Source organism: Microcaecilia unicolor, chromosome 3, assembly GCF_901765095.1.
Source record: "Microcaecilia unicolor chromosome 3, aMicUni1.1, whole genome shotgun sequence".
Classification (NCBI taxonomy): Eukaryota; Metazoa; Chordata; class Amphibia; order Gymnophiona; family Siphonopidae; genus Microcaecilia; species Microcaecilia unicolor.
Window position 1 is genome coordinate 225,003,209 of NC_044033.1, and position 24,129 is coordinate 225,027,337.

General features: G+C 46.5%; 1 protein-coding gene across 1 annotated transcript in view; it reads right to left on the reverse strand.

Annotated features, from left to right (window-relative positions):
- The window catches only part of LOC115464979 (E3 ubiquitin-protein ligase TRIM39-like), a 43,922-nt gene extending 20,051 nt beyond the window's left edge, over positions 1-23,871 (reverse strand). Inside the window, exons 1-6 of the mRNA XM_030195373.1 lie at positions 23,467-23,871; positions 15,427-15,522; positions 5,431-5,661; positions 2,718-2,740; positions 2,174-2,292; positions 2,010-2,030 (exon numbers count right to left, since the gene is read on the reverse strand). Of these exons, the coding sequence (XP_030051233.1) occupies positions 2,010-2,030; positions 2,174-2,292; positions 2,718-2,740; positions 5,431-5,661; positions 15,427-15,522; positions 23,467-23,871 (895 nt within the window). The remainder of the gene's footprint in view (positions 1-2,009; positions 2,031-2,173; positions 2,293-2,717; positions 2,741-5,430; positions 5,662-15,426; positions 15,523-23,466) is intronic.
- Between the last annotated feature and the right edge of the window lie 258 nt (positions 23,872-24,129).

A 24,129-nucleotide genomic window follows, 5' to 3' on the forward strand; every position in this document is an offset into this window, starting at 1 on the left:
GTCTAACATCAAGGTGGTCTTCCTGCCACCAAACATTACCTCTCTGATCCAACCTATGGATCAGGGCATAATAGCCCATTTCAAACATCATTATCGGGCTCTTGTGCTACGTCATCTGATGAGCGTTATGGATGACCAGACTGGCAAGGATATATGTGCTGTTGAACTGGCTCGTAATCTATCACTGTTGGATTCCCTACATGTGCAGAAGGAAGCCTGGAATCATGTTACACAGGCACGCAACCATTGTGAACTGCTACAAGCGGGAAGCTTTGTTAAGGATGTGGAGAGGGACAAAACAGATGCAGCTGTTGCAAATGCGTCAGATGAAGAGGTTATTGACATCCCAGCCGGTGTTACTGAAGAGGAGTTTCATCGCTACGCAGCTGTTGATTACGATCTACAAACAGCTGAAGACAGCACTGATGTCGAGATATGCGCCTATATGCAGGTAACAACGGCTGATGATGGAACAGATGAAGAAATGAGCAGCGAGGCACATGCTGATGAAATTCAACAACCTCCTCCTGTCACTTTTGCAAGAGTGCTGGAGAGTCTCATCACCGTGCGGGCCTATCTGGAGGCCACTGGATGTCAATGCTATGACAGTTTTTACCGTCTAGCAGATGTAGTCTATGGAACTCACAGACCCAAGAGTGTACAGAGGACTATAACTGATTACTTCAAGTAAAGCCTAATGTCAGTTAACTGAGAATGTATACTGTACGCATAATAATAAACAGTACTATACATATGTTTATCAGATGTCAAGCTTCTTTGGGTCACAACGGTTAAGTGCACGCTCTGGTTAACTGCATGCATTTCTTGGGTCCCAGACCCTTGCACTTAAGCGGATTGCACTGTATATATAGAATGATCTTGATTTTCATTACAGCAATGTTATAAGAAGAGAAGTGAATAGTAGTAGTTATGTATCAATTTAATGTTCGGTGGGGTTTAGAATTATAAGAGTGTATTGATTCAATATTTTTCACAGCGTATTGCAGTAACCTGGTATGATTTCAGTGTTGAATAGATGAGTAAGAATGTGAGCTGAGTGAGTATAAGATGTGTTGAATAGATGGGTAAGAATGTGTGCTGAGTGAGTATAAGACATGTGATTTAATGAATGGTTTGAAGGTATGTGATATTTTAGATTTATATGATATTAAAGTTGATGAATAAACAAATTTGCATTTATACATAGTTGTGTTAGTAAAATATGTTGCAATATAATTTGCAGCTATATTGGAATTGTTTCAACCCAAGCTTTTGAATATTGTACAGGACCACCATAAAAAGAGGAGAAGAGGCAGCCTGCATCCTCTGACCTCAGGATGCTCTATCACAATCCATCTCCCATTTCCAGTTCATTCCCTGGTTCTCTCAATTCCTAACAGGAGTGGTAGTACAGCACATCCCTTCTTAAACACCCTAATCCACCATACCACGTTTCATCACCCACAGATATCTCACTCCTCTCATGGGATGCGCTAACACTATGTGGTTCATCCTGCAGGTCAGCACAATTAAGAAGCACCACACTCCTCTCAGCACCAGGGTGTCAAGTTGGCTGGGAGAGGAAGACGTGACCAGAGACTGAGCAAGCAATAGGGGAAAAGGAGGTATAGAACCTGAACTGGTACAGTGAGGAAGGATGGAATGGATGTTGAGTTGACCTCATGGACAGAGCCAAGCAGAGGATGACTGAGTGGGAAATAAAGTAAAATGGATCGAAACAGAAGGATTTGGAAAGTACTGAGAGGAGGGAGGTCATAGACACATTTCCAGAATATAAAGCACCCCGCGGGTAAAAGCTATTGTAAATGCTTTCTTTGTCTGTGTCTGTGAGGGCTCCATGCCTGTCCATCAGACACACTTCCAAACACTCACAGCACTGAAACATACAAAATACAATTATCTGTGGTATATTTGTAACCACCCCAGGGTAGAGAATCATTTTATAAAGGATTTTTAAATGTGAAAAAATATAACAGATAATACCTTACCCAATTCAGCAGAAAGTTTTCCTGAAAGAAAATAGAACAAAATTAAATTAATGACTAAAAATAAAACAAAAAAAGTCATTTCTTTATTAGCAAAGATAAATTATATATCGGTATTGTATTTATTTCTTTGCTAATGAATTACAGTCCTATGAATAACTCATTACCTTGGTGTCTTCTGAGCATTTTCTTCACAATAAAATACTGCCGAGGGTACATCAGATGGAAATAAAGTTTCATTTCAATACAAACAGCCTCTGGTCTTGGAAATTCCACTGTCTGACACCTGAGAGTAAGAGAGTGATTGGGGTTATTCAAGACATTCACCCCCAGATCTCAGAGTCCCCAGGGATAGAGATGAGACAGGGACAGGAGTAAAGAAGGAGAGACACTGCTGTTACCTCACAGGACTTACCCAGAGAAAAAGAGAGCAAATTCTTAAACCATTATGAATTAATTTAGTGCGAGTAATAATTTAGATTCTTTTATGTCTATATCCTACAAGTGTTTATATTTCTAATATTATGCAGTGTGAGGATAACAGGGTGAAATGAATAGGAGAGAGTGTGATTCCCCCAGCACAAAGAGTGTGGGATTGTGTTACTCACATCTCTGTCCCATCACCCATTCGTCACTGGAAAGGGGAAAGTCCCACAGTGACATTACAGAGCTATTTCTTATACAATGAGAGAAACTAGAACAGAGCCATACCTGCTCAAGGTGGACTTCGCATCCTAGAAGAAGAAAGAGAATCCAGGTATTTCATGAATACGAGATGCAATTATGTCACTTGATAACTATTTGTTTTTTCTTCTCATCCAAAGTAGATACTTGACAGATATCAGCTGGTTATCTAAGATCATGACAGAGTTTTTTGTTTAATGATTATTCTACACACTCTCCTGTCTCATTAAACCACATTACAGCTTTTTTTGGTTTTGTACTCAATATGCACCACATTTGCAAGAGATCTCAGGGTCCAAATGGGGTCAGACACAAGAGTTTTTTCCTGGACCCTCTTAGGCTCATGCAGGGAAGTGCAGGCACTTTCTGGATACTTCTGCAGAAACCTATTAATATCTTTTTATAATGCACCACAATTCCCAATTCCAGAAATTAGAGTTAAGTTTGTTTGTATTTATTGTTCATGTACGGGATTTATAACCCGCCTTCCTGCTGAACAAAATCAAGGCAAAGGACAATGAACACATGATGACTGGGTGGCTTTTTTGCATAAATTATAATTTACTTAATATGCAAAAAAAACTTTTTTTCTCAGATTTCCTTTAATTCTTAAGCCTTTGGGTAATAAAGTAATTCTCTATCTCTGTTGCTCATACCTTACGCATTTTTAATTTATATCTTATTCCATCCACTCTCAATGGCCAGTCTCGCATCAGTCTCTCCAGTTTCTAATGGTGCTCTTTTGATCCTGTCACCACCTTCATCTCTTCTTTCCAAATTCCCTTCCAGTCTCTTTTTCAGTCTTTCTTCTTCTCACCTCTTCCACATTCTCTCTTGTTTTCATGTTTGTTCTCTACTACATCTCAGTAGGTTTTGCCTCTTCTATTGAGGTACTTCTTCCATCCTTCACCCTCACTCGAGGTTTTTCCTCTCCACTTCTTACTCCACCATCACCAGAATTCTATATATAGTGCTCAAAACTGTGCACACAATTTAATTGCTTAACGAGCCACTTAGCACTGCTAACAAGCTAATTGACAATAATTGGAATTTACGAGCAAAAAGAGGGTGTGGCTATGGGAGGGGGCATGGGTGAGTCAGGGCATTCCTAGGATTTGCACAGAGTGTTATAAAATTTGGAGGAATCGTGCCTAATTCAGGCATAGAGATTTACACCAGGGTTCAGTTGACATAAATCTTCACGCCCAAAATTGTGGATCTCGGCGCTAAGCGTTATTCTACGAACGGCAACCAAATTTGAGCATCTTTTATGAAATAGCGCTTAACATGCATTTTTTTGGGATACCCACATTTGGGTGAAATTTACAGAACTGAGTCCCATGTGCCTCCTTCTCTCCTTACACCTCTCCTCCTCTGCTCTTCTCACCATGTTTCTTTCACCTCTCACCTCCCTTCCCTCCACTGCTTCGACACAAATTTAGGGCTCCCTTTACTAAGGTACACTAATGGATTAAGCATGTGCAAAATGCTAAGAAGCCCATTTTATCCCTACAGGCTTCTTAGCATTCAGCTCACAATAGTCATTAGCACACCTTAGTAAAAGAAGCCCTCAGGGGACAGGAAAATCCATACAACCTGAATGTAACTCACAATGAAAAGGTGGGAGCTAATCCCAAATAAATAAATAAATAAATTGAAGACTGAGTCTTTCACCTGCTGTTTCAGCTGCAGACAGTCATTCCCTACTGATGTTACAGTGTCTTTTTCTATCAACCAGTTCTTGATACAGCAGCAGTGGGAAAAAGTAGCTGACCGTGTGTCAGTCAGAAGGGAGAATGTGGACCATAAGAGTAAGAAAGATGGAGAAGTGATTGTACTGGGACAGACACAGAAAGGAGCTGGAGTCTATGGTAGAAGGAGATGAGAGATTGCTGAAAGAGGGAGCAGGGCTTGACAGTAAGGGAGACTGAGAGGGGAAACAACAGGAGCTGGTACATTCATTTGTTAATGGTGTGAGAAATATGTAAATATATTGCTTTTTCATTTAACATAATTGCAAAAATAACTTATGCCCTGGTAGAAAGGAGTTCTTTAGGGATGGACTATACTTCTGTAGGCCCTTTCTAACAGAAATCACCATATTATAGCTTTCCAAAATCATTAACAAAAGAAACTATGTTAGCTTAAAGTAATGTGTGCAAAGTGATAAAAATGCTGAGACAGGGAAAGAGAGAGAGAGGAAAGGGAGGAGTAAGAAGCCCAAAGAGCTGAAACAACAATGTATCTAAGCATGAGACCATGAAGCTGTAAGACCATGGAAGGTGGAATATGCCATGTGCTGAACTATGCAAAGTTCTCACATAAAGGTTTAAAGATACAAAAAAAATGCAGACCAAGCAGAACTAACAATGGGCTCAGCTGCTAGGGTGATGGAAAATTTTTAGAGGACTGTCATATGATAATTAACAGTGATGTATTAGGGGTTGGTAAATGTGATCAATATCCAGTGAGAAACTTAGGGGCAGATATTTATTGCATACTTAATGTAACTAAAAAGAAAGGGTATAAAACCTGTAAACATTAAGAAGGGGTGTGCCAATTGCTTCTAGAGGCACCCATCTTTGCAAATTAAGATCTGTTTCACCAAATCTGGTTTTATAAGTTCGTTTTGTATAAGTTCTCAGGTTATCTGGGGGCTGTTTATAACAATGGCAAAGACTCTGTTCCAGGTATTAAATATCAGGTGAACTGGGGGCCCAGCTCCATACTGGAATCTCACCTTCAGTAACTCAGTCGCTGACTGCTGACACTTCTCCTCTATCTCTGAGATCAGTTTCTTGAGGAAAGAGCTTTGATCTTCCAGGTGGGTCACATTGTCACTGATTTTCTTCAGAATCTCCTTCTCTTCCTCTTCCATCCTTGAGAGAAGGATCTGCTGCTCCTCATTCAGAAACTTGTGCAGCTCCTCAAACTCAGAAATGATTTTCTCTCTCTTCAATTCTGTTTTACGCTGCATTCAAGAGATCAAAAGCACAAAGAAGAAATATCATTGTCCTTATAGTGTACGGTTCAAGATTAAAACAAGGCAAACAAATTTAGAAATCACAAGATCAAAGATAACCAGGGAAGAGGAACAGAATAACAAGGATGGGTGCAGAGTTTCCGGAGCACATGAGACAGGCAGCACAGCAGAGCAAGCAATGTACAGCAGACAACCAGACAATAAACCAGCAGGGGGCACAGCCAGACACTAGGAAGAAATACTTCAACCAATCTGGGTTGCCCCCCTCCTCAGCCAATCAAAACACAGAGGAACATTATACATAACACACAGACAGCAGTAATGTGATTGGACAGTGATCTACAGGTCATGGAATAGCATTCAGTGTTTCCAGCTCCCAATGTACAGGTTTAATTCTGGAGGAACACCGCAGAAGTGGAGGACCTTGTACCACTACAGAGAAGAGTACCGGAGTAGAGAGCAGTGTGGTCAGCAGGGCTCTTCCACAAGAAAACCAGTGTCCTGAAGAATAAAGTTTGTTTTCCACTATATCCCTTGTCTCACTGGTTTTATTGTGGAAAAACCCTGCTGACCACACTACTCCCTACTCAGGTTTAATTCTGGACTAAGCCTTACACATGGGAACCTACATGAGTGCACTGCAGATTGTTATCCCCTGACCATCATTGAATTTATTTATTTATTTACTATAATCTCTCTAATAATCACCCTCCCCCCACACACAAACAGACACACACACGCACACACTTCAGGGCTGGAAAACCCTTTGAGTCTAACACCCACATTTTTATTCCCCCAATAATCGCCCATCCCCAGCCATAACCTTCAGAAGAGATAAGAAATGTCCGGTCATTGTCGGTGGAAGGAGGGTAGAGAAATGCTTCGATGGCCCTTCAGTCTTTTTTGTTTGCAGCTGTGTCATATAACTCTCCTCACAGCACCCCAGGTTTGTTTGTTTTTTTCCTCTGATGTCTGTTTCTTCTTCAGTCCCTCTCTCCTCCCCTCAATACTAAGCACAATAGATTGCAGGAAAGTTTAAAACAAATATTACTGCCACTTAGCAAGCCACAATCTTTCCTTTAGTGATTGGGGAGGGGGGATGATATGGAACACAAGGCCCACAGAATCGAGACAGTTGCTCCATCTCCACCACCTCCTCTGATTCTGCTTGACATCTGCCTGGCACAACCACAAGGTAGCAGTGATTCAATGAGCCAACACCGTGCAGGTAAACAGAAAGGAGAAAAGAAGAACTGTTCTTCAAAGCTTGCTCAGCCAGCTCTAAGTAAACAAATCCACAGTGACCCTGCTGTTAGTACTGCTACTGTGAAGTCAGCCTCTAAGGCTTCCTGAAACCCAAAACTCCCACTCATCTTTAAGGAAGCAATCCCCCTCCCACATGGCAGAAATCCAGTCAGGATAACAATATAAACATGCCATTCCTTAGCCTAGCAGGACAATTTATGTCTGTTATTACTTCTGAAAATAATATAAATTTAGCATTAATGCAACTCCTCCAGTGCTTTGTCCAAGACAGCCCAGCAACTTTACAAGCTTCACAGACTGCTCCATCTCCACGGTAACGGTCTATTCTCATACAGCAAACCCAATACAAATGAATCTGTCTGGTCTCAGCTGCAATCCCTTCTTCCTCCAGTTATTTAGCTTAAATAATGAAAAGGCATGGTTAGAATATAATAATAATGTATTGTTTCACTCATTTATTGCAATAATTAAAAATTGTTGAATACTTCAGCTGTCTGCTGGCTGTCTTTGTCTTGTGTCACCAATTTTTCAGGTTTCCTAAAGAAGACCCCCAATAATAGCCCACCCTAGACGTCAGAAAACTCCGTTTTTCTAATAATAGCCTGGGTGAATATTAGAGAGAATACAGTACTTATTTCCAATCTGCCTATCTATAGCATCAACTTCTACCAGTGTCTAGGGAAAGGAATCCTAAGTCTATCGCTCACTATTTCTCTTCTCTTCAAAGACACTTTGAACCCAAGACAGAAGAACCTTAGTGTACCACAAAACCAACATTCTTACTCCTGCTGCATTATTCTTGTTTTAGACATGCATAAATTGGCATTTAGAAGTCTATATTGTATAAAAATAAACGTGTATTTCGCATTTCAGAACGGGAATGTACATCTGTTGTCACGACCGTGGCCGTCCCCCGCATCCAGACTCACCTTTTTTTTCCAGTGGTCGGGCTCTGCGGCTTCTCTGGACTGCCTTGTCCCTGTATTGATGCATCTGCAGCCTGTTTCCCTGTTATCCAAGCCTCACTCTGCTGTTCCTGCATCCAAGCCTCACTTCTGAGTCTATCCAAGCTTCACTCTGGTGTTCCTGCGTCCAAGCCTCATTTCAGGGCACCAGTGTGGACCTTTATAAGGAACTTTGGGACTTTCATGCCTTGTCTTCGTGTTTCCTCCTTAGTTCCTTTTCCTGTCTTGTTCCTGCTCTAGCCTTGCCTTGACAAGTTCCTGCCTTGTTTCCAGCCTAGCCTTGTTTCTGTGAGTCTTGTCTCTGAAGCCTTGTTCTTGTGTACCTTGTTTCTGAAACCTTGCTCCTGCCTAGCCATGCTCTTGTGAGCCTTGTTCCTGCCTAGCCTTGTTCTTCTGAGCCTTGTTCCTGCCTAGTCTTGTTCCTGTCTAGCTTTGTTCTTGTGTGCCTTTCTCCTGTGTATCTTGCTACAGTCAAGCCTTGCTCTTGGCTCCTGCTACAGCCAAACCCTGTTCCTGCTACAGCCAAGTTCTGTTCCTGCTACAGCTAAGTTCTGTTCCTGCTACAGCCCAGCCCTGTTCCTAGTTCCTGCTACAGCTAAGTTCTGTTCCTGGTTCCTGCTACAGCCAAGCCCTGTTCCTGGTTCCTGCTACAGCTCTGGTACTGACTTGTCTCTAGACTTGCTTCTGTTTGTTCCTGTTGCCTCCAGCCTTGTCTCTGTTTATTCCTGTTGTCCTGCCTTGTTTCTGCCTAGCTCCAGCCCTGCCCTGGTTCTGCCTAGCTTTGTCTGCCGTGCCTTGTCTTGTTTTGCTCTATGTTGTGACTGGATCCGTTTCTGCATCTGCCTAGCCTTACCTTGACTGAACCCAGTTTTAGCCTTGTTTCCTTGTCTTGCCTTGTTCCTGTCTGGATTCAGTTCTAGTCCTGTTACCTTGCTCTCTTTGCTTCATCTGGATCCAGCTCCAGTCTTGCCTGTCTGCTTTGTCCAGTTGTGCCTAGCCTTGCCTTGTCCAGTTCTGACTGGATCCAGTTCTTGCCTTGCCCTTGTCTTGCCTTTTCTGGACCCAGTTTTAACCTACTTCAGTGTCTTGCCTTGTTCTGCCTGAGTTCCAGTTCTTGGCCTTGCTTTCCTTGCCTCATCTGTATCCGGTCCTTCTCTTGTTTGTTGTACCTTGTTACTTCTGCCCTGCCTAGTTTAGCCTTGCCTAGCCCAGCCTTGTCTAGTCTTGCCTGATGTATTCTAGCCCTGTCCTGTCTAGTCCTGTCTTGCCTTACTCAGTACTATCTTGGTTCTTGTACTAACTTTAGCCCTTTGCCAGCCCAGGGGATGTCTTGGTTGCAAGGACGGTGAGCCCTTAGGTCCCGTAAGGCCCCGAGGGACCTCAAAGAACAGCCGTGCAACCCCAAGTCTTCACCCGCGGCGACCGCCATTCACCAAGGGTTGAGCCCCCAGCTGCAGGCGGTCAACGGGACTTCAGGAACCGCGGGGTGCCGAGCTGACCCGGACAGAGACCAGGAGAGCAGAGGGCAGATGGAGAACGAGGCAAAGTTCAGGGCAGGCAGCAGACAACAAAGTCAAGATCCGGCAAGAAGTCGAGGCAGGCAGCTAGCAGGGAAAACCAGGAACAGTCCAAAGGTCAATACCAGAAGAACAAGGAACACAGAGGAGCACAGGAACAAATGGAAACGGGCCTCGGGAAAAGAACCTGAAGCAATGTTCTAACTCAGTTCCCTTCCTTTAATACTGTTCGGCATCAGCCGCCCCGCCCCCGCAGGTATAGCCGACCAACCCGAACCTGGTTATTGACAGAGCCCTTCTGATTGCCTCTGTCTGCCCAATCCAGCACCTCAGAGGCGGAGCTCCGGACCCCCGCGCCCAGGAGAGACGAGGACGCCGGCCATCGCGCCTCAGCACCGCCTCCTCCCGCAGTGCAAACACCGCCCCCACAGCCGGCGACCGAGAGACCGGCGGCCGCAATCGTCGGCCTCTGGCCTCGACCCCTGATTGGGCGGCCATCACCGCGGCGGGCCCCGGCTCCCCGCCGTGGCCTCCGGATCGCCGATCCTCGCCGAGGTGGACGCCAGCTCCCGCCCCCCGCGGTGGAGAAGCCGGAGGGAGCAACGGACGCGACAGTATCCCCCCCCCCCCGGATGCCCCCCTCCTCCTGGGGCCAGGTTTATGATGATATCGATCATGGAAGGCCCTTACCAACTCCGGGGCATGTACATTGGTAGCCGGCTCCCAGGAATTGTCTTCGGGACCAAAATGCTTCCATAATAACAGGTAGAGCAGCTTTCCCCGACGCCTCTTGGAATCAATGATTTCTTCAACCTCGTATTTGGGATCGGGGTCAGCCTCCGGAACAACTGACTCTTTATTCTGTTGATGCCATTTGGACCTCCGGAAGCTCTTCAGCAGAGAAATATGGAAGGCATTATGGATCCGTAGAGTACTAGGTAGCCGGAGGCGGTATGTCACAGCTCCGATCCGAGACTGGATAGCAAACGGCCCGATGTACCGTGGCCCGAACCTCCGAGATGGTACCCGGAGCCTTAGGTATTTAGTGCTTAGCCATACCTTTTGCCCCGGTTGCAACACTGGGGCGGGACGCCGGTGTCGGTCAGCAAACGACTTGTACTTGGCGGCCACTCTCTGTAGTTGCTCTCGGGCCATATTCCAGACTTCCTGCAGGTCCGCCAGGGTTCGAGTAACCATGGGCGTAGAGGAATCAGAGGGAATGGGTGATGGAAGCCGCGGGTGTTGTCCATATACCATGAAGAACGGAGATTGCCCAGAGGCCGAATGTTCACTGTGGTTATAGGCGAACTCGGCCCACGGAAGAAGGGATGCCCAGTTGTCTTGCCGCTTGTTGACAAAGGCCCGCAAGAACCCCTTCAACGTTTGGTTAATCCGTTCAACCATTCCGTTGGTCTGTGGATGGTAGGCAGAGGACAAATGAGTAGCAACCCCCAGAGCAGAACACAGGGCTCTCCAGAATCGTGAAGTGAACTGGGCTCCACGGTCACTGATGATCTTGGTTGGTAGCCCATGGAGCCGGAAAATATGTTGGATGAACTGTTGGGTAACAGTGCTGCCGACGGACGCCCTGGAAGGGGAACGAAATGTGCCATACGGGAGAACCGGTCTACCACAACCCAGATCACGGTGTGCCCCTGGGAGCGGGGAAGGTCCGTTATGAAATCCATAGACAATTCCTCCCAGGGGGCTGCAGGGACGGGCAAAGGCTGCAGCTCTCCCCAGGGGCGCCCCACCACAGATTTGGTCTGGGCACAGGTAGGGCAGGTCGTGACAAACTGAAGGATATCTTGCCTCATTTGAGGCCACTGGTACTGTCGAGAAATCAGACGGAGGGTCTTTTGGAACCCAAAGTGTTCGGCCCATATAGAAGAATGTCCCCAACGCATTACTTTCCCCGGTCCTGTGGAGGCACAAGTTTCCGCAACGGGGTGACCCCCCCCCCCCCCCACCCCCGGGCCGCACTGAGACAGACTGGATCCAACATAGGATGAGGCTCTTCAATGTCCTCTGAAGCTTCAAAAGCTCAAGAGAGGGAGTCCGCAGGGGTATTCAGAGCAGCTGACCGGAATACAAGTTGAAACCGGAACCTGGCGAAGAACAGCGACCAGCGGGCTTGCTGCGGATTCAGCCTTTGGGCCTCCTGCAAATACAAGAGATTCTTATGGTCCGTAATTACCATAAACCGGTGCTCTGCCCCCTCCAGCAAATGTCTCCACTCTTGCAGAGCTAACTTTAAGGCTAGCAGTTCTCTGTCTCCCACAGTGTAATTGCGTTCCGCTGGGGAGAACTTTCGGGAGAAGAAGAAGCAAGGTTGACGCCGGCCCTTGGCGTTAACTTGAGAGAGAACTGCCCCGGCACCCAAAGCGGAAGCGTCCACCTCTACCACAAAGGGCTTGTCAGGATCCAGAGCCTGAAGGATGGGAGCAGATTCAAAGGCTTTCTTCAATAGGCCAAATGCTGCTTGCGCCTCGGCTGGCCAGTTCGGACATCCGCATGCTTCTTAGTGAGTGCTGTCAGTGGAGCTGTCAATTGCGAATAGTGAGGAATAAATTGACGGTAGTAATTCGCAAACCCCAGGAACCGTTGCAGCACCTTCAGGCCCTGGGGTTGAGGCCACTCCCGGATAGCGCGGAGTTTATCTGGATCCATTTGCAGACCTCCCGGTAACAGAATATGTCCTAGAAAAGGCAGAGACTGCTGATGAAAGGAGCATTTGCTGAGCTTGGCAAACAGGCGAAATTGTCGTAGGCACTGAAGAACAGTTCGAACGTGGGTCACGTGCTCCAGGGTATCTTTGGAAAAGATCAGGATGTCATCCAGGTAAACAATTACCGTAGCGTAAAGCAGGTCCTCTAGAGCTAAGTTTATGAACCTCTGGAACACCGCGGGAGCATTGCACAGACCGAAGGGCATCACCCGGTACTCGAAGTGTCCTTCATGTGTGTTAAATGCAGTCTTCCATTCGTCCCCCTGCCGGATACGGACCAAGTTGTAGGCCCCACAGAGATCCAACTTAGTGAAGATCTGGGCCCCCTGCAGCCGATCAATCAACTCTGGAATAAGGGGCAGAGGGTATCGGTCTTTCACGGTGATGGCATTTAGGCCCTGGTAGTCAATAAAGGGCCTCAAGGAGCCATCTTTCTTTGTCACGAAAAAAAATCCTGCCCCGGCAGGGGACGTGGAGGGACGGATGAACCCTTTCTGGAGATTCTCCCGGATATAAGCTTGCATGACCTTCGATTCCTCCCGGGACAGTGTATAGAGACGGCCCCGTGGTGGCATCTTGTCAGCCATCAAATTAATAGCACAATCAAAAGACCAATGAGGCGGTAGTACATCCGCTTCCACGGGACTAAACACATCAGCGAACTCCCGGTACTCCTCTGGCAGAGCAGCTTGACAGGCTGACACAGTTCTAGGGGTGGCTACTACCGCGGGACAGCTGGATTCCCGGGCCTTCAAATAGGCCTCAGTGCAGGTCCTACCCCAGGCCTGTATTTTCCCTAAAGTCCAGTCTATTACAGGGGTGTGGCGCCGTAACCAGGGCAGGCCCAGTACCACAGGATGAATGGTGCGGGGTAAGATCAGAAATTGAGCCTCCTCACGGTGATCCTCCCCCACTTGAAGCCCCAAAAATGGAGTCACCTCCGTGATAGGCTGGGGTAACGCTGTACCCTGGATGGATGTCACTTGCAGAGCAGGTCGGTAGGGCAGTGTGGGCCATCTCATCTGCCGCAAGAGTTCCTGACAAATGAAGTTCCCCCCGGCCCCGGAATCCAAGAGGGCACGGGTGTGAACCATCGTCTCCTGCCACTGCAGAGTCACCGGGAGAGTTATCAGATGGGCAGGTAGGGGAGTAGAGTGCCCCAAGACCCCTCCCCTCAGGGCGCCTTGGGAGTGGCATTTCCCGGTCATGCGGGGCACATGCGAATGAAATGACCAGCCTCGCCGCAATACAGGCAAAGGCCGCCCCGAAGGCATTGAGTCCTTTCAGACGGAGTCAGTCGTTGGCGGCCAATAACCATAGGTTCTTCAGAGGTCTCCCTGGGTTCTCTGGAGCCACATCGGGGGGACGGTCCCCGACTAGACCGGGACCCACCCCCGGGTCCCTTCCGCCGGTCCGCTCGGGCTCTAGCCCTCTCCTGAAAACAGGTATCCACCCGGACACAGAGTGAGATCAAGGCATCCAATTGCCCCGGGACCTCCCGGCCAGCCAGCTCGTCCTTGATTCGATCCTGAAGTCCCTCCAGGAAGATTGCAGATAGGGACTCCTGATTCCAGCGCAACTCAGTTGCCAAAGTCCGAAACCGAATAGCATAGTCTGCCACGGTCCCTTCGCCCTGTTGAATCCGCAGCAGCTCGGACGCAGGGGAAGACGGCCTTCCTGGAAGATCAAACACCATGCGAAAGCGACGTTGGAACTCTGCATAGTTGTCCAAGAGCGGATCCTGCTGTTCACATAACGGGGACGCCCAGGCTAGGGCCCGTCCCGTAAGCAAGGAAATAACATAGGCCACTTTTATCTGGTCTGATGCAAAAGCCTCTGGTTGCATCTTGAAGTATAAGTTGCACTGGTTGAGGAAACCCCGGCAGCTTCTGGGGACACCATCAAACCGTGTAGGCTCAGGGAACCGAGGTCCCGGGAAGGACCCTCCCGAACGGGGAGCCACTGCGGCGACCTGGTAGACCGCAGCGGCCTGGTTCTGTACCTGGACCGAGGTTAACTGGGAGCATACGTTCTGTAGGGCCCCCAACAGGGCGTTCAACTGCTCCTGCTGCTGCTGGAGAACTTTAGCCAGGTCCCGTAGATCGGGTTGCGTAGGCGAGCTAATGGCTTCAGGTTCCTGTCTTGGTTGCAAGGACGGTGAGCCCTTAGGTCCCGTAAGGCCCCGAGGGACCTCAAAGAACAGCCGTGCAACCCCAAGTCTTCACCCGCGGCGACCGCCGTTCACCAAGGGTTGAGCCCCCAGCTGCAGGCGGTCAACAGGACTTCAGGAACCGCGGGGTGCCGAGCTGACCCGGACAGGGACCAGGAGAGCAGAGGGCAGATGGAGAACGAGAACATCCAATAACAGGCAAAGTTCAGGGCAGGCAGCAGACAACGAAGTCAAGATCCGGCAAGAAGTCGAGGCAGGCAGCTAGCAGGGAAAACCAGGAACAGTCCAAAGGTCAATACCAGAAGAACAAGGAACACAGAGGAGCACAGGAACAAATGGAAACGGGCCTCGGGAACAGAACCTGAAGCAATGTTCTAACTCAGTTCCCTTCCTTTAATACTGTTCGGCATCAGCCGCCCCGCCCCCGCAGGTATAGCCGACCAACCCGAACCTGGTTATTGACAGAGCCCTTCTGATTGGCTCTGTCTGCCCAATCCAGCACCTCAGAGGCGGAGCTCCGGACCCCCGCGCCCGGGAGAGACGAGGACGCCGGCCATCGCGCCTCAGCACCGCCTCCTCCCGCAGCGCAAACACCGCCCCCACAGCCGGCGACCGAGAGACCGGCGGCCGCAATCGTGGCCTCCGGATCGCCGACCCTCGCCGAGGTGGACGCCGGCTCCCGCCCCCCGAGACGGAGAAGCCGGAGGGAGCAACGGACACGACAGGGGACTTGTCTGCCGCAGCTTTGGCTGTGGTCCAAGGGCTCACCGTTCCTGAGGTTCTGACATCTGTGTCTAAAATTACTGACATTGGGATTCCCATCTGCTACCTGGGATGCCTAAGTTTTCAGACCATTGCTCGTACTGAGTAGCACTCCGCTGGAAAGATTATGGAAGGTCTACTGAGTCCCCCCCCCCCCCCCCCCAACCAAATGGCAACTGACAAAGGATATTGGACTCTGGGACAGCTTAGGAAAACATTTGTGTTCTACCACATAAACCTGTATGTTTGATATTTTAGAACATACACATTTATATATCAGCACATGAACATTTATGGAACTTTGTTAGTCTAAGTGCTTTGAAAATGAGCCTCATAGTCACCTACCATCAGCTCCTCAGTTTTCTGCTCTTCACTAGTTTTAAGTTTCAGAATCTCTTTCAGTTTCTTCTTCAAAGGCTCCAGGTGAATTTCATATTTCTCCTGTGAACAATAACCATATCTGTTTTAGATCCTGTATCATACATAGGGCACCAGCAATACTTCACCAAATACCTCCTATTATGCTGGAGACACACACAGGATATGAGAATTCTTCAAAATACTACTACTACTACTACTACTATTTAGCATTTCTATAGCTCTACAAGGCATATGCAGCGCTGCACAAACATAGAAGAAAGACAGTCCCTGCTCAAAGAGCTTACAATCTAATAGACAAAAAATAAATAAAGTAAGCAAATCAAATCAATTAATGTGAACGGGAAGGAAGAGAGGAGGGTAGGTGGAGGCGAGTGGTTACAGGTGGTTACGAGTCAAAAGCAATGTTAAAGAGGTGGGCTTTCAGTCTAGATTTAAAGGTGGCCAAGGATGGGGCAAGACATAGGGGCTCAGGAAGTTTATTCCAGGCGTAGGGTGCAGCGAGACAGAAGGCGCGAAGTCTGGAGTTGGCAGTAGTGAAGAAGGGAACAGATAAGAAGGATTTATCCATGGAGCGGAGTGCACGGGAAGGGGTGTAGGGAAGGACGAGTGTGGAGAGATACTGGGGAGCAGCAGAGTGAGTACATTTATAGGTTAATAGAAGAAGTTTGAACAGGATGCGAAAACGGATAGGGAGCCAGTGAAGGGTCTTGATAGAAGTGATGTATTCTAACTAGAAAAAAGGACAACCTCAGTAGCTGTTTCCACCCTCATTCACATTAACAGCCATACGGATTTCCTGCACTTCTCTTCACTTCATACTTTACTTAACGCATTTTTTATATCCCAGTTTGATTATTGCAATATAATATATGCTGGCCTACCGCAGCCTCAACTTCATTGCCTCCAGACTCTACAAAACTCTTCTGTCCATCTACTATTTATGGCTCAGTGGTTTGACCCAGTTACTCCTGTGTTACCAAAAGTGCACTGGCTCCCTCTCATAAAGCTTTCAATTTAAAGTCCTTCTTCTTGTCTATAAATCTCTGCTCCTCAATAACCTCCCTTATTTTGCATCACTCATTATCCCGTACACCCCTTCCCATGCACTATGATCTCTAGATGCTGTTTTGTTTTTATCATATACCGCTTTGACCCTAATAAACACAAATATAAACACAGTGGTACGGTGTAAAACTTTTAATCAATGCTCAAAAAAGAGAGAGAAGCTTTTATGTTGCTCTGCAGACATATATAAGGTGGTAAGAAAAGCAGAAATAACAGGCCAAATTCAATAAATGACGCTTAAAGTTAAACACCAGGATGTTCCATGACAAGCGCAAATTCTATAAACATGCATGGAACGGCCTTTATACATTACTAGCTCAGTGCGCACGTCTGTGGCTAACTTTAGGTGCCAACAGTCGGGGTAAATGCTCACACCCAACTAATGGCAGGTATTCTATAACACCGCATCAAAATTCTGAGAATGCCCCTCCCACAGCTACGCCCACTTTGGAGTTGCACATGAGATAAGTTAGGTATGTAGGTTACACAATAGGGTGTTGGGCAGATCCACACAGAAGCTGAAAATAGTGACAATTAGGTGTTGTGAAGGCCAATTATTGAATATCACCAAAAGAGACAATTATACAGAATTTGGAGGAAATCAGACTATTCAAAAATTTTGATAAAGTTTTTTGAGTAGATTATCTAGATAAGAACATAAGAATTACAATACTGGGTAAGACCGAAAGTCCATCTAGCCCAATATCCTGCTTCCAACAGTTGCCAGAAGAGCAATTTCTTAGAGCCACGAACACCCAAAAGTGGAATTAAGCAACCAGAATGGGGGTGGGGGGGGGGGGGGGACTCTTTTGAAAGAGGAAGATTGGGCTATATAACTCCCAACGCTATGCAAGTTTCAAGTTTAAGTTTCATCTTTATTTGATATTGCGGTAGGCAGAAAAGATCTAAGCAGCTTACAACATAAACTAGGAAATCGACAAGGAAGACAAACAAGAAACATCCACAAGAGGAGGCTTGATTTACAAAATGAAGCTCAAATATTTAAGCCAGCACATCAAAATAAAATTAATAACAATCTGTAAGCCATCATAAGTCTATCTAATGAGATAGATATGTGAACCATTGTTGGAAATATCAGGTTCAAGCTGTTGCACCACAGACAAGCTGCAAATTCGACTGGAGGAAAGGCCTGCTGGAAGTAATATGTTTTAAGCACCCTTTTAAATTTGGGGAAGGATATTGCAAAACATACTTCCAAAGGTAAATTGTGCAATAAAACAGAAATATCTGGGAAAATTTGATTTCTGTGAGCAGAGGAACAACAAATAAATTGTAACAGAAGAAACTACGAACTCAGAATGGCTTCTTAAGATGTATTTCAAGAAAAGAGATAAGCTTTTTAACTGTAAAGTGAGACTTTTTCTGGAGATGTCTAAGACAACACAGAAGAGACACAAGAAGTTTTTACTGCTTAGGTTTTGCAGACGGGAGCCTCCTTTTTGTGAAAGTTCCCATGTAAATGTACAGGCAAGCTGAAGATGATAAAGTGTGTCTTTATCGAGCATTCTCATCTTTCCAATTTCATTTCTTCTAAACAGGCTCTCAGACTTTGGTTACTCTACATAATTAATATCCAATGGGGTCTTTCAACTGACTGCAATGCTGACCTCTGGATTGCAGGACCAGTGCTCTAACCACTAGGCCACTCAGCTCCACTCCCTTGAAATTTGGCCGTCCCTTTGGGGGGGGGGCAGTTGAGGATGTCCAAAATGTTTGAAAGAAGGACGTCCTTCATTATGCCTCCGCTGACACACACATACCTCCCCCACCAGGGACCTGCATACTGCCCCCCCCCCCCCAACAGGGACAGCCAAATTTCAAGGGAGTGGACTGGCCTGGCCTGGTGGAGTGGCCTAGTTTCCAGAGCACTGGTCTTGCAATCCAGAGGTGGCTGGTTCAAATCCCACTGCTGCAACTTGTGATCCAAAATCCAAATAAATAAAGGGGGTGTCAGAGGCAGAGCAAAGGCATGGACGTCCTTCTCACAGAAACATCCAAATTTTGGACATCCTCCACTGCCGTCGCAGGGACGGAGGCATAGGAAGGACATCCTCAACTGCTGTCACAGGGACGGAGGCATAGCAAAGGACATCCTTCACCCATACTGACGGGTGGCACTGCAACTCGGACAGCGTTTCCGTACACAAATATTGCTTTCACAATTGGATATAATAATCAGCATACGGTGAAAAGACTCCTGACGCAGGCCAGTATGGCCGAAACACATCTGTGTCGAGTCCATTTCTCCCTGCTATTGTTTGGCTAATATAGTTGACTTCTTAATTTTTACATCCAAAATGTCGTCTTCTTTATGTAATTTTTAATCTTTATGTATTTATATTTTTAAATACATATTTTATGATTATTATTAAAATTTTGATGTTTTTTTATATAATTACGTTTTTTAGTTTTTAATTTTGGTTTTGTTTTTGTTAGTCATCTTTGCTGTTTTGTTTCCTGTTGATTTTCTTGCGAAGACTGGTTTCTTCTGTTTTTTGTACTAGAGGCAGAGCAAAGGCATGGACGTCCTTCTCACAGAAACATCCAAATTTGGACATCCTCTACTGCCGTCGCAGGGACGGAGGCATAGGAAGGACGTCCTCAACTGCTGTCACAGGGACGGAGGCATAGCAAAGGACATCCTTCACCCATACTGACGGGTGGCACCGCAACTCGGACAGCATTTCCGTACACAAATATTGCTTTCACAATTGGATATAATAATCAGCATTCGGTGAAAAGACTCCTGACGCAGGCCAGTATGGCCGAAACACAGCTGTGTCGAGTCCATTTCTCCCTGCTATCGTTTGGCTAATATAGTTGACTTCTTAATTTTTACATCCAACATGTCATCTTCTTTATGTAATTTTTAATCTTTATGTATTTATATTTTTAATACATATTTTATGATTATTTTTAAAATTTTGATGTTTTTTATATAATTACGTTTTTTTAGTTTTTAGTTTTTAATTTTGGTTTTGTTTTTGTTAGTCATCTTCGCTGTTTTGTTTCCTGTTGATTTTCTTGCGAAGACTGGTTTCTTCTGTTTTTTGTACTAGAGGCAGACCAAAGACATGGACGTCCTTCTCACAGAAACATCCAAATTTTGGACATCCTCAACTGCCGTCGCAGGGACGGAGGCATAGGAAGGACGTCCTCAACTGCCATCGCAGGGACGGAGGCATAGCAAAGGACATCCTTCACCCATACTCTAGAAAAAAAAAGACAAAAAGTTTTTGAAGTTGTTTTTTTCAGAGTGGGAGGTGGTTAGTGACCACTGGGAAAATCAGGGGAAGTCATCCCCGATTCCCTCCGGTGGTCATCTGGTCAGTTCGGGCACCATTTTGATGCTTGGTTGTGAAAAAATGGACCAAGCAAAGTCACCCAAGTGTTCGTCATGGACGCCCTTCTTTTTTCCATTATCGGCCGAGGACACCCATCTCCTATGAACGCCCCAGTCCCGCCTTCGCTACACTGCCAACACGCCCCCGTGAACCTTGGTCGTCCCCGTGATGGAAAGCAGTTGAGGGCGCCCCTACCTCCAAGCTCCCGGGCTGTTCCCTCCGAGCTCCAAGGCCCCCAGCTCCAGGGCTTCCCCCCCTCCCTCCCGGTCATTTTTTAACACCCCCCTCCAAAATCCAGTACTAGGTATGCTGAGAATACAAAACACTCAGGACCTATAGAGCAATTCTACCATACCATAAGCAGTCATTTCTACGAATCACACAAAGAAAAGGAAAACATCTTAAAACACTACAGTGAGCACTAGAACATCAATTCACCTATTGTAAAATGAAACCAGACAGAATAGTACAGATCGTCGATCCTGCACAGTCAATGCCAACTGAAAGCCATGTCTTTTTCACAAACACAGATACACCCTAATCCACTATAGAATAAGTAGTAATATTTAAACTTTCTGTTTAGACAAAAATTAAACTGAATCCCCAAGATGCCAGACTCTGCATACAATGCAACACCACAGAAACAGAAAATGTCCCCTAGTACTGTGCAAAATATAAAGACAGCAGATGAAAATTTGAAAAAAAACTAACAAATACCAATCACCACTTTACAAATTAACAAATAGAAATAAAACAAATATAGAACATAAAATAATACCATTTTATTGGACTAATAGATTTAGCTTTCAGAGGCCAAAACATCCTTCCTCAGGTCAATATAGTATAGTACTGTTACAGTATCCTATCCTGACCTGAGGAAGGGGGTTTTGTTCTCCAAAAGTTAGCCAAAATGTATTAAAATTAGTCCAATAAAAAGATTACCTTGTTTACATGTTCTATTATAAACATTTGTTAACACATCTACAATACTACTTTATCCTAGAGCAAAAAAATAAAAATATATATTTTATTTACAGTTTGTTGTCTCTGGTTTCTGCTTTCCTCATCTTCTTTTCACTGTCTTCCTTCCATCCAGCATCTGTCTTCGGTCTCTCTATGCCATCCAGTGTCTGCCCTCTCTGTTGTTCCCTCCATCCAATGTCTGCCCTCTCTCCCTGCTCCTTCCATCCACATCTGCCCTCTATCTCTGCCCCTTCCATGATCCATCCACCATCTGCCCCTGTCTGCCCCCTCTCTCTCTCCCCCATCCATTCACTGTCGGCCCTTTCTATCCCTTCCATCCACTGTCTGCCCTTTCTCTCTGCCCCTTCAATCCACAATTTGCCCTCCCTCTCCCATCCATCCAGGGTTTGCCCTCCCTCTCGCTCCCCCATTCAGGATCTGCCCCCTCTCTCCGCCCCTTTTTTCAGCCCCCAGTTCCAGCCCCACTATCCCACCAGTCCCCCATTTCAGCCCCAGCCCTTTTCTCCCACCAGTCCCGAGCTTCAGCCCCCCAGCCACTTCTCCCTGTCCCCTTTTCAGCTCCCAGTCCCAAGTTTCAGCCCCTGCCCCTTTTCAGCCTCCAGTCCCAGTACTAGCCCCCTTATTCCACCTACCCTCCTTTTCAGCCCCCAGTTCCAGCCCCCTTTATCCACATGCCTTGTATTAGGGCCCCCCTTTTCAGAACCATTCTCCCACCTGATCCACGCATGCCCCATTTTCCCACCAGCCCCAGGCATGACCCCCATTTTCCCATATGGCCCCTTCTCAGACCCCAGTGCCAGTCCCCTTCTCCCATCCGAGAACCCCATCCCCAGTCCCCTTCTCCAATCCAAGAACCCCAGTCCCCTCCCCACCCGTCCCCTTCAACCATCCAAGAACCCCCTCCCCACCCCCTTCTCCCATCCGTGAACCCCCTCCCCACCTCAGTCCCCTTCTCCCATCCAAGAACCCCAGTCCCCTCCCCACCCGTCCCCTTATCCGATCCGAGAACTCCCTCCCCAGTCCCCTTCTCCCATCCAAGAACCCCAGTCCCCTCCCCACCCGTACCCTTCAACCATCCAAGAACCCCCTCCCCACCCCCTTGAACCCCCTCCCCACCTCAGCTTTAGAAATGTTAAGTAGTAGTAGTCTCCTTCCCATTTGAGAACCCCCTCCCCACCCTTCCCCACCTGAGAACCCCCACCCCACACACCCTTCTCCCATCTGAGTCCCCCCCCCGACCCACCTACCAGCTCCATTCTCCTGCCACCCACCACCCTCACTGCCTTTAAAAAAAGAATTTGGAAGCGCCAGAGGGACAGGCCACGCCTCGCGTCTGCCCTGTACTAAAAATCTCTTTGACGTCATTGGGCCTTCTCACATTGAGTCCCGCCCGCCCTCGCGGTAATTGGAAGTTACCTTAGAGGAGGGCGGGACTCAATGTGAGAAGGCCCAATGACGTCGAAGAGATTTTTAGTACAGGGCATATGCGAGGCGCTGCCTGTCCCTCCGGCGCTTCCAAGTTCTTTTTTTAAAGGTAGGACAGGGTGGGAGCAGCGGGAGCGGGGCACCCCCCACCCGCTGACATCCGGGGCGGACCGCCCCACCATGCTGCCGTCGCTCGCCGTCCGAGGGAGGGAGGACTGGAGCTCGGGTGGTCGGGGCCCCCCTGAGCGCGAGGCCCTATGCGGCCGCCTCGGTCGCCTCGCCTTAAGACCGGCCCTGCCTCCAGTTACCACCCACTTTTAATCCTCTTAAATTTAAGTGAAATATTGAGTAGTTTGTGCATTCAGCTCTTGTAAATGTTCAAAGAGGCCAGTTTATGAGCATAACTCTCAAAGTAAGGAGTATAAATTTTTGAATATAAGGCCCTATCCTCAGGATATTATATATCACGCCTTAATTTCCGCGTGGAAATCGAAGTTTATTCTATAACAATGCCCATAACTTCATTGGTTAAGTAGCTAATCAGCGCTGTTAATTGGATGTTAAAAAACAATTATCACCATCAATTGGCATTAAGATTTACGCACACAATTCGCTAAGTGTATTCTGTAACGTGGTGCATAGAAATTCTAAGTTGCATAGTTAAAAAGGGGGGTGTCATGGGCGGGGTGGGCGTGGGCGTTTCTAAAATCTATATGCATTATTGAAGAATACACACGCTCTGCGCCTAATTTAGGCATCAGAATTTATACCAAGTAAAACATGGCCTAAATGGACATAACCAAATTTTGTTGCATGGACAGGCGCTCGGCATACTCTGTACACTGCACAGAAATTTAAGCCTATTCTATAAAATTTAGGTGTACTTTAGAGAATAAACCTAGGCGTATTTTTTGTCTGCGCAGATTTTCAGGCACAATATATACAATCTAGTCCTATATCTCTAAATTTAAGTGCCCAGCCCTACTCAATTTTCAAAGGGGTTAACTTAAGCACCCAGTTTTCAGAATTAAGCAGCTAATCAATTTGAAAGTGTATACTTGTGCTATTATATTTATCATCTGAGCAGGCAACACAGTCGAATACTAGTCCCTATTTGCACACCTTCCAAACCTGCACAGCTTCCATTATAGCATTAGACACACACCTTGTATTCCTGCACAGCCTCCTCTATGGGTATCACACTGTGAGATCTGTGGTCCTTGCCTTCTTTGCAGATAACACAGATTGCTTTCTCTTCCTCTGTGCAGAACAATTTTAATTTCTCTTCATGCTTTTCACACAGATTTTCTGCTTGATTTCTTTCTGAAAATGTTTTTAGCACTGCTGTGATATTTGCCAGCTGCCTGTTAGGCCTGAGGTTTCTCTGCAGAGATGTTTCCCTGCACTGCGGACAGGGGAAGTTTGTTTCTATCCTCTCCCAGCTCTCAGTGATACAGGAGCGACAGAAGTTGTGTCCACACTCTGTGATCACTGGATCTGTAAAATAATCCAGACAGATGGGACAAGACGTTTCTTCCCGCAGACTCTCAGCAGTGCTTGAAGCAGCCATGATTCTCAGAGAAGGATAAAAACTTTAGTTTCAGTTTCATATCCTGTAAATGAACGTCAGAGAAAGGGTGTGTCTTGTACTCATAGACAAAGCAATGTGGTTGCTGTGTTAGTCCAATTTAAGGCTAATAAATAGAAGTAAAACTAAGCAATAAGAATTATTTTTAATTGCATTTGACAAAAAATGTAACAAACATTACACTTGAAAGAAAAAGACAAATATTAGATATAAACAAGAAAAAAGAAGAAACTTACATCT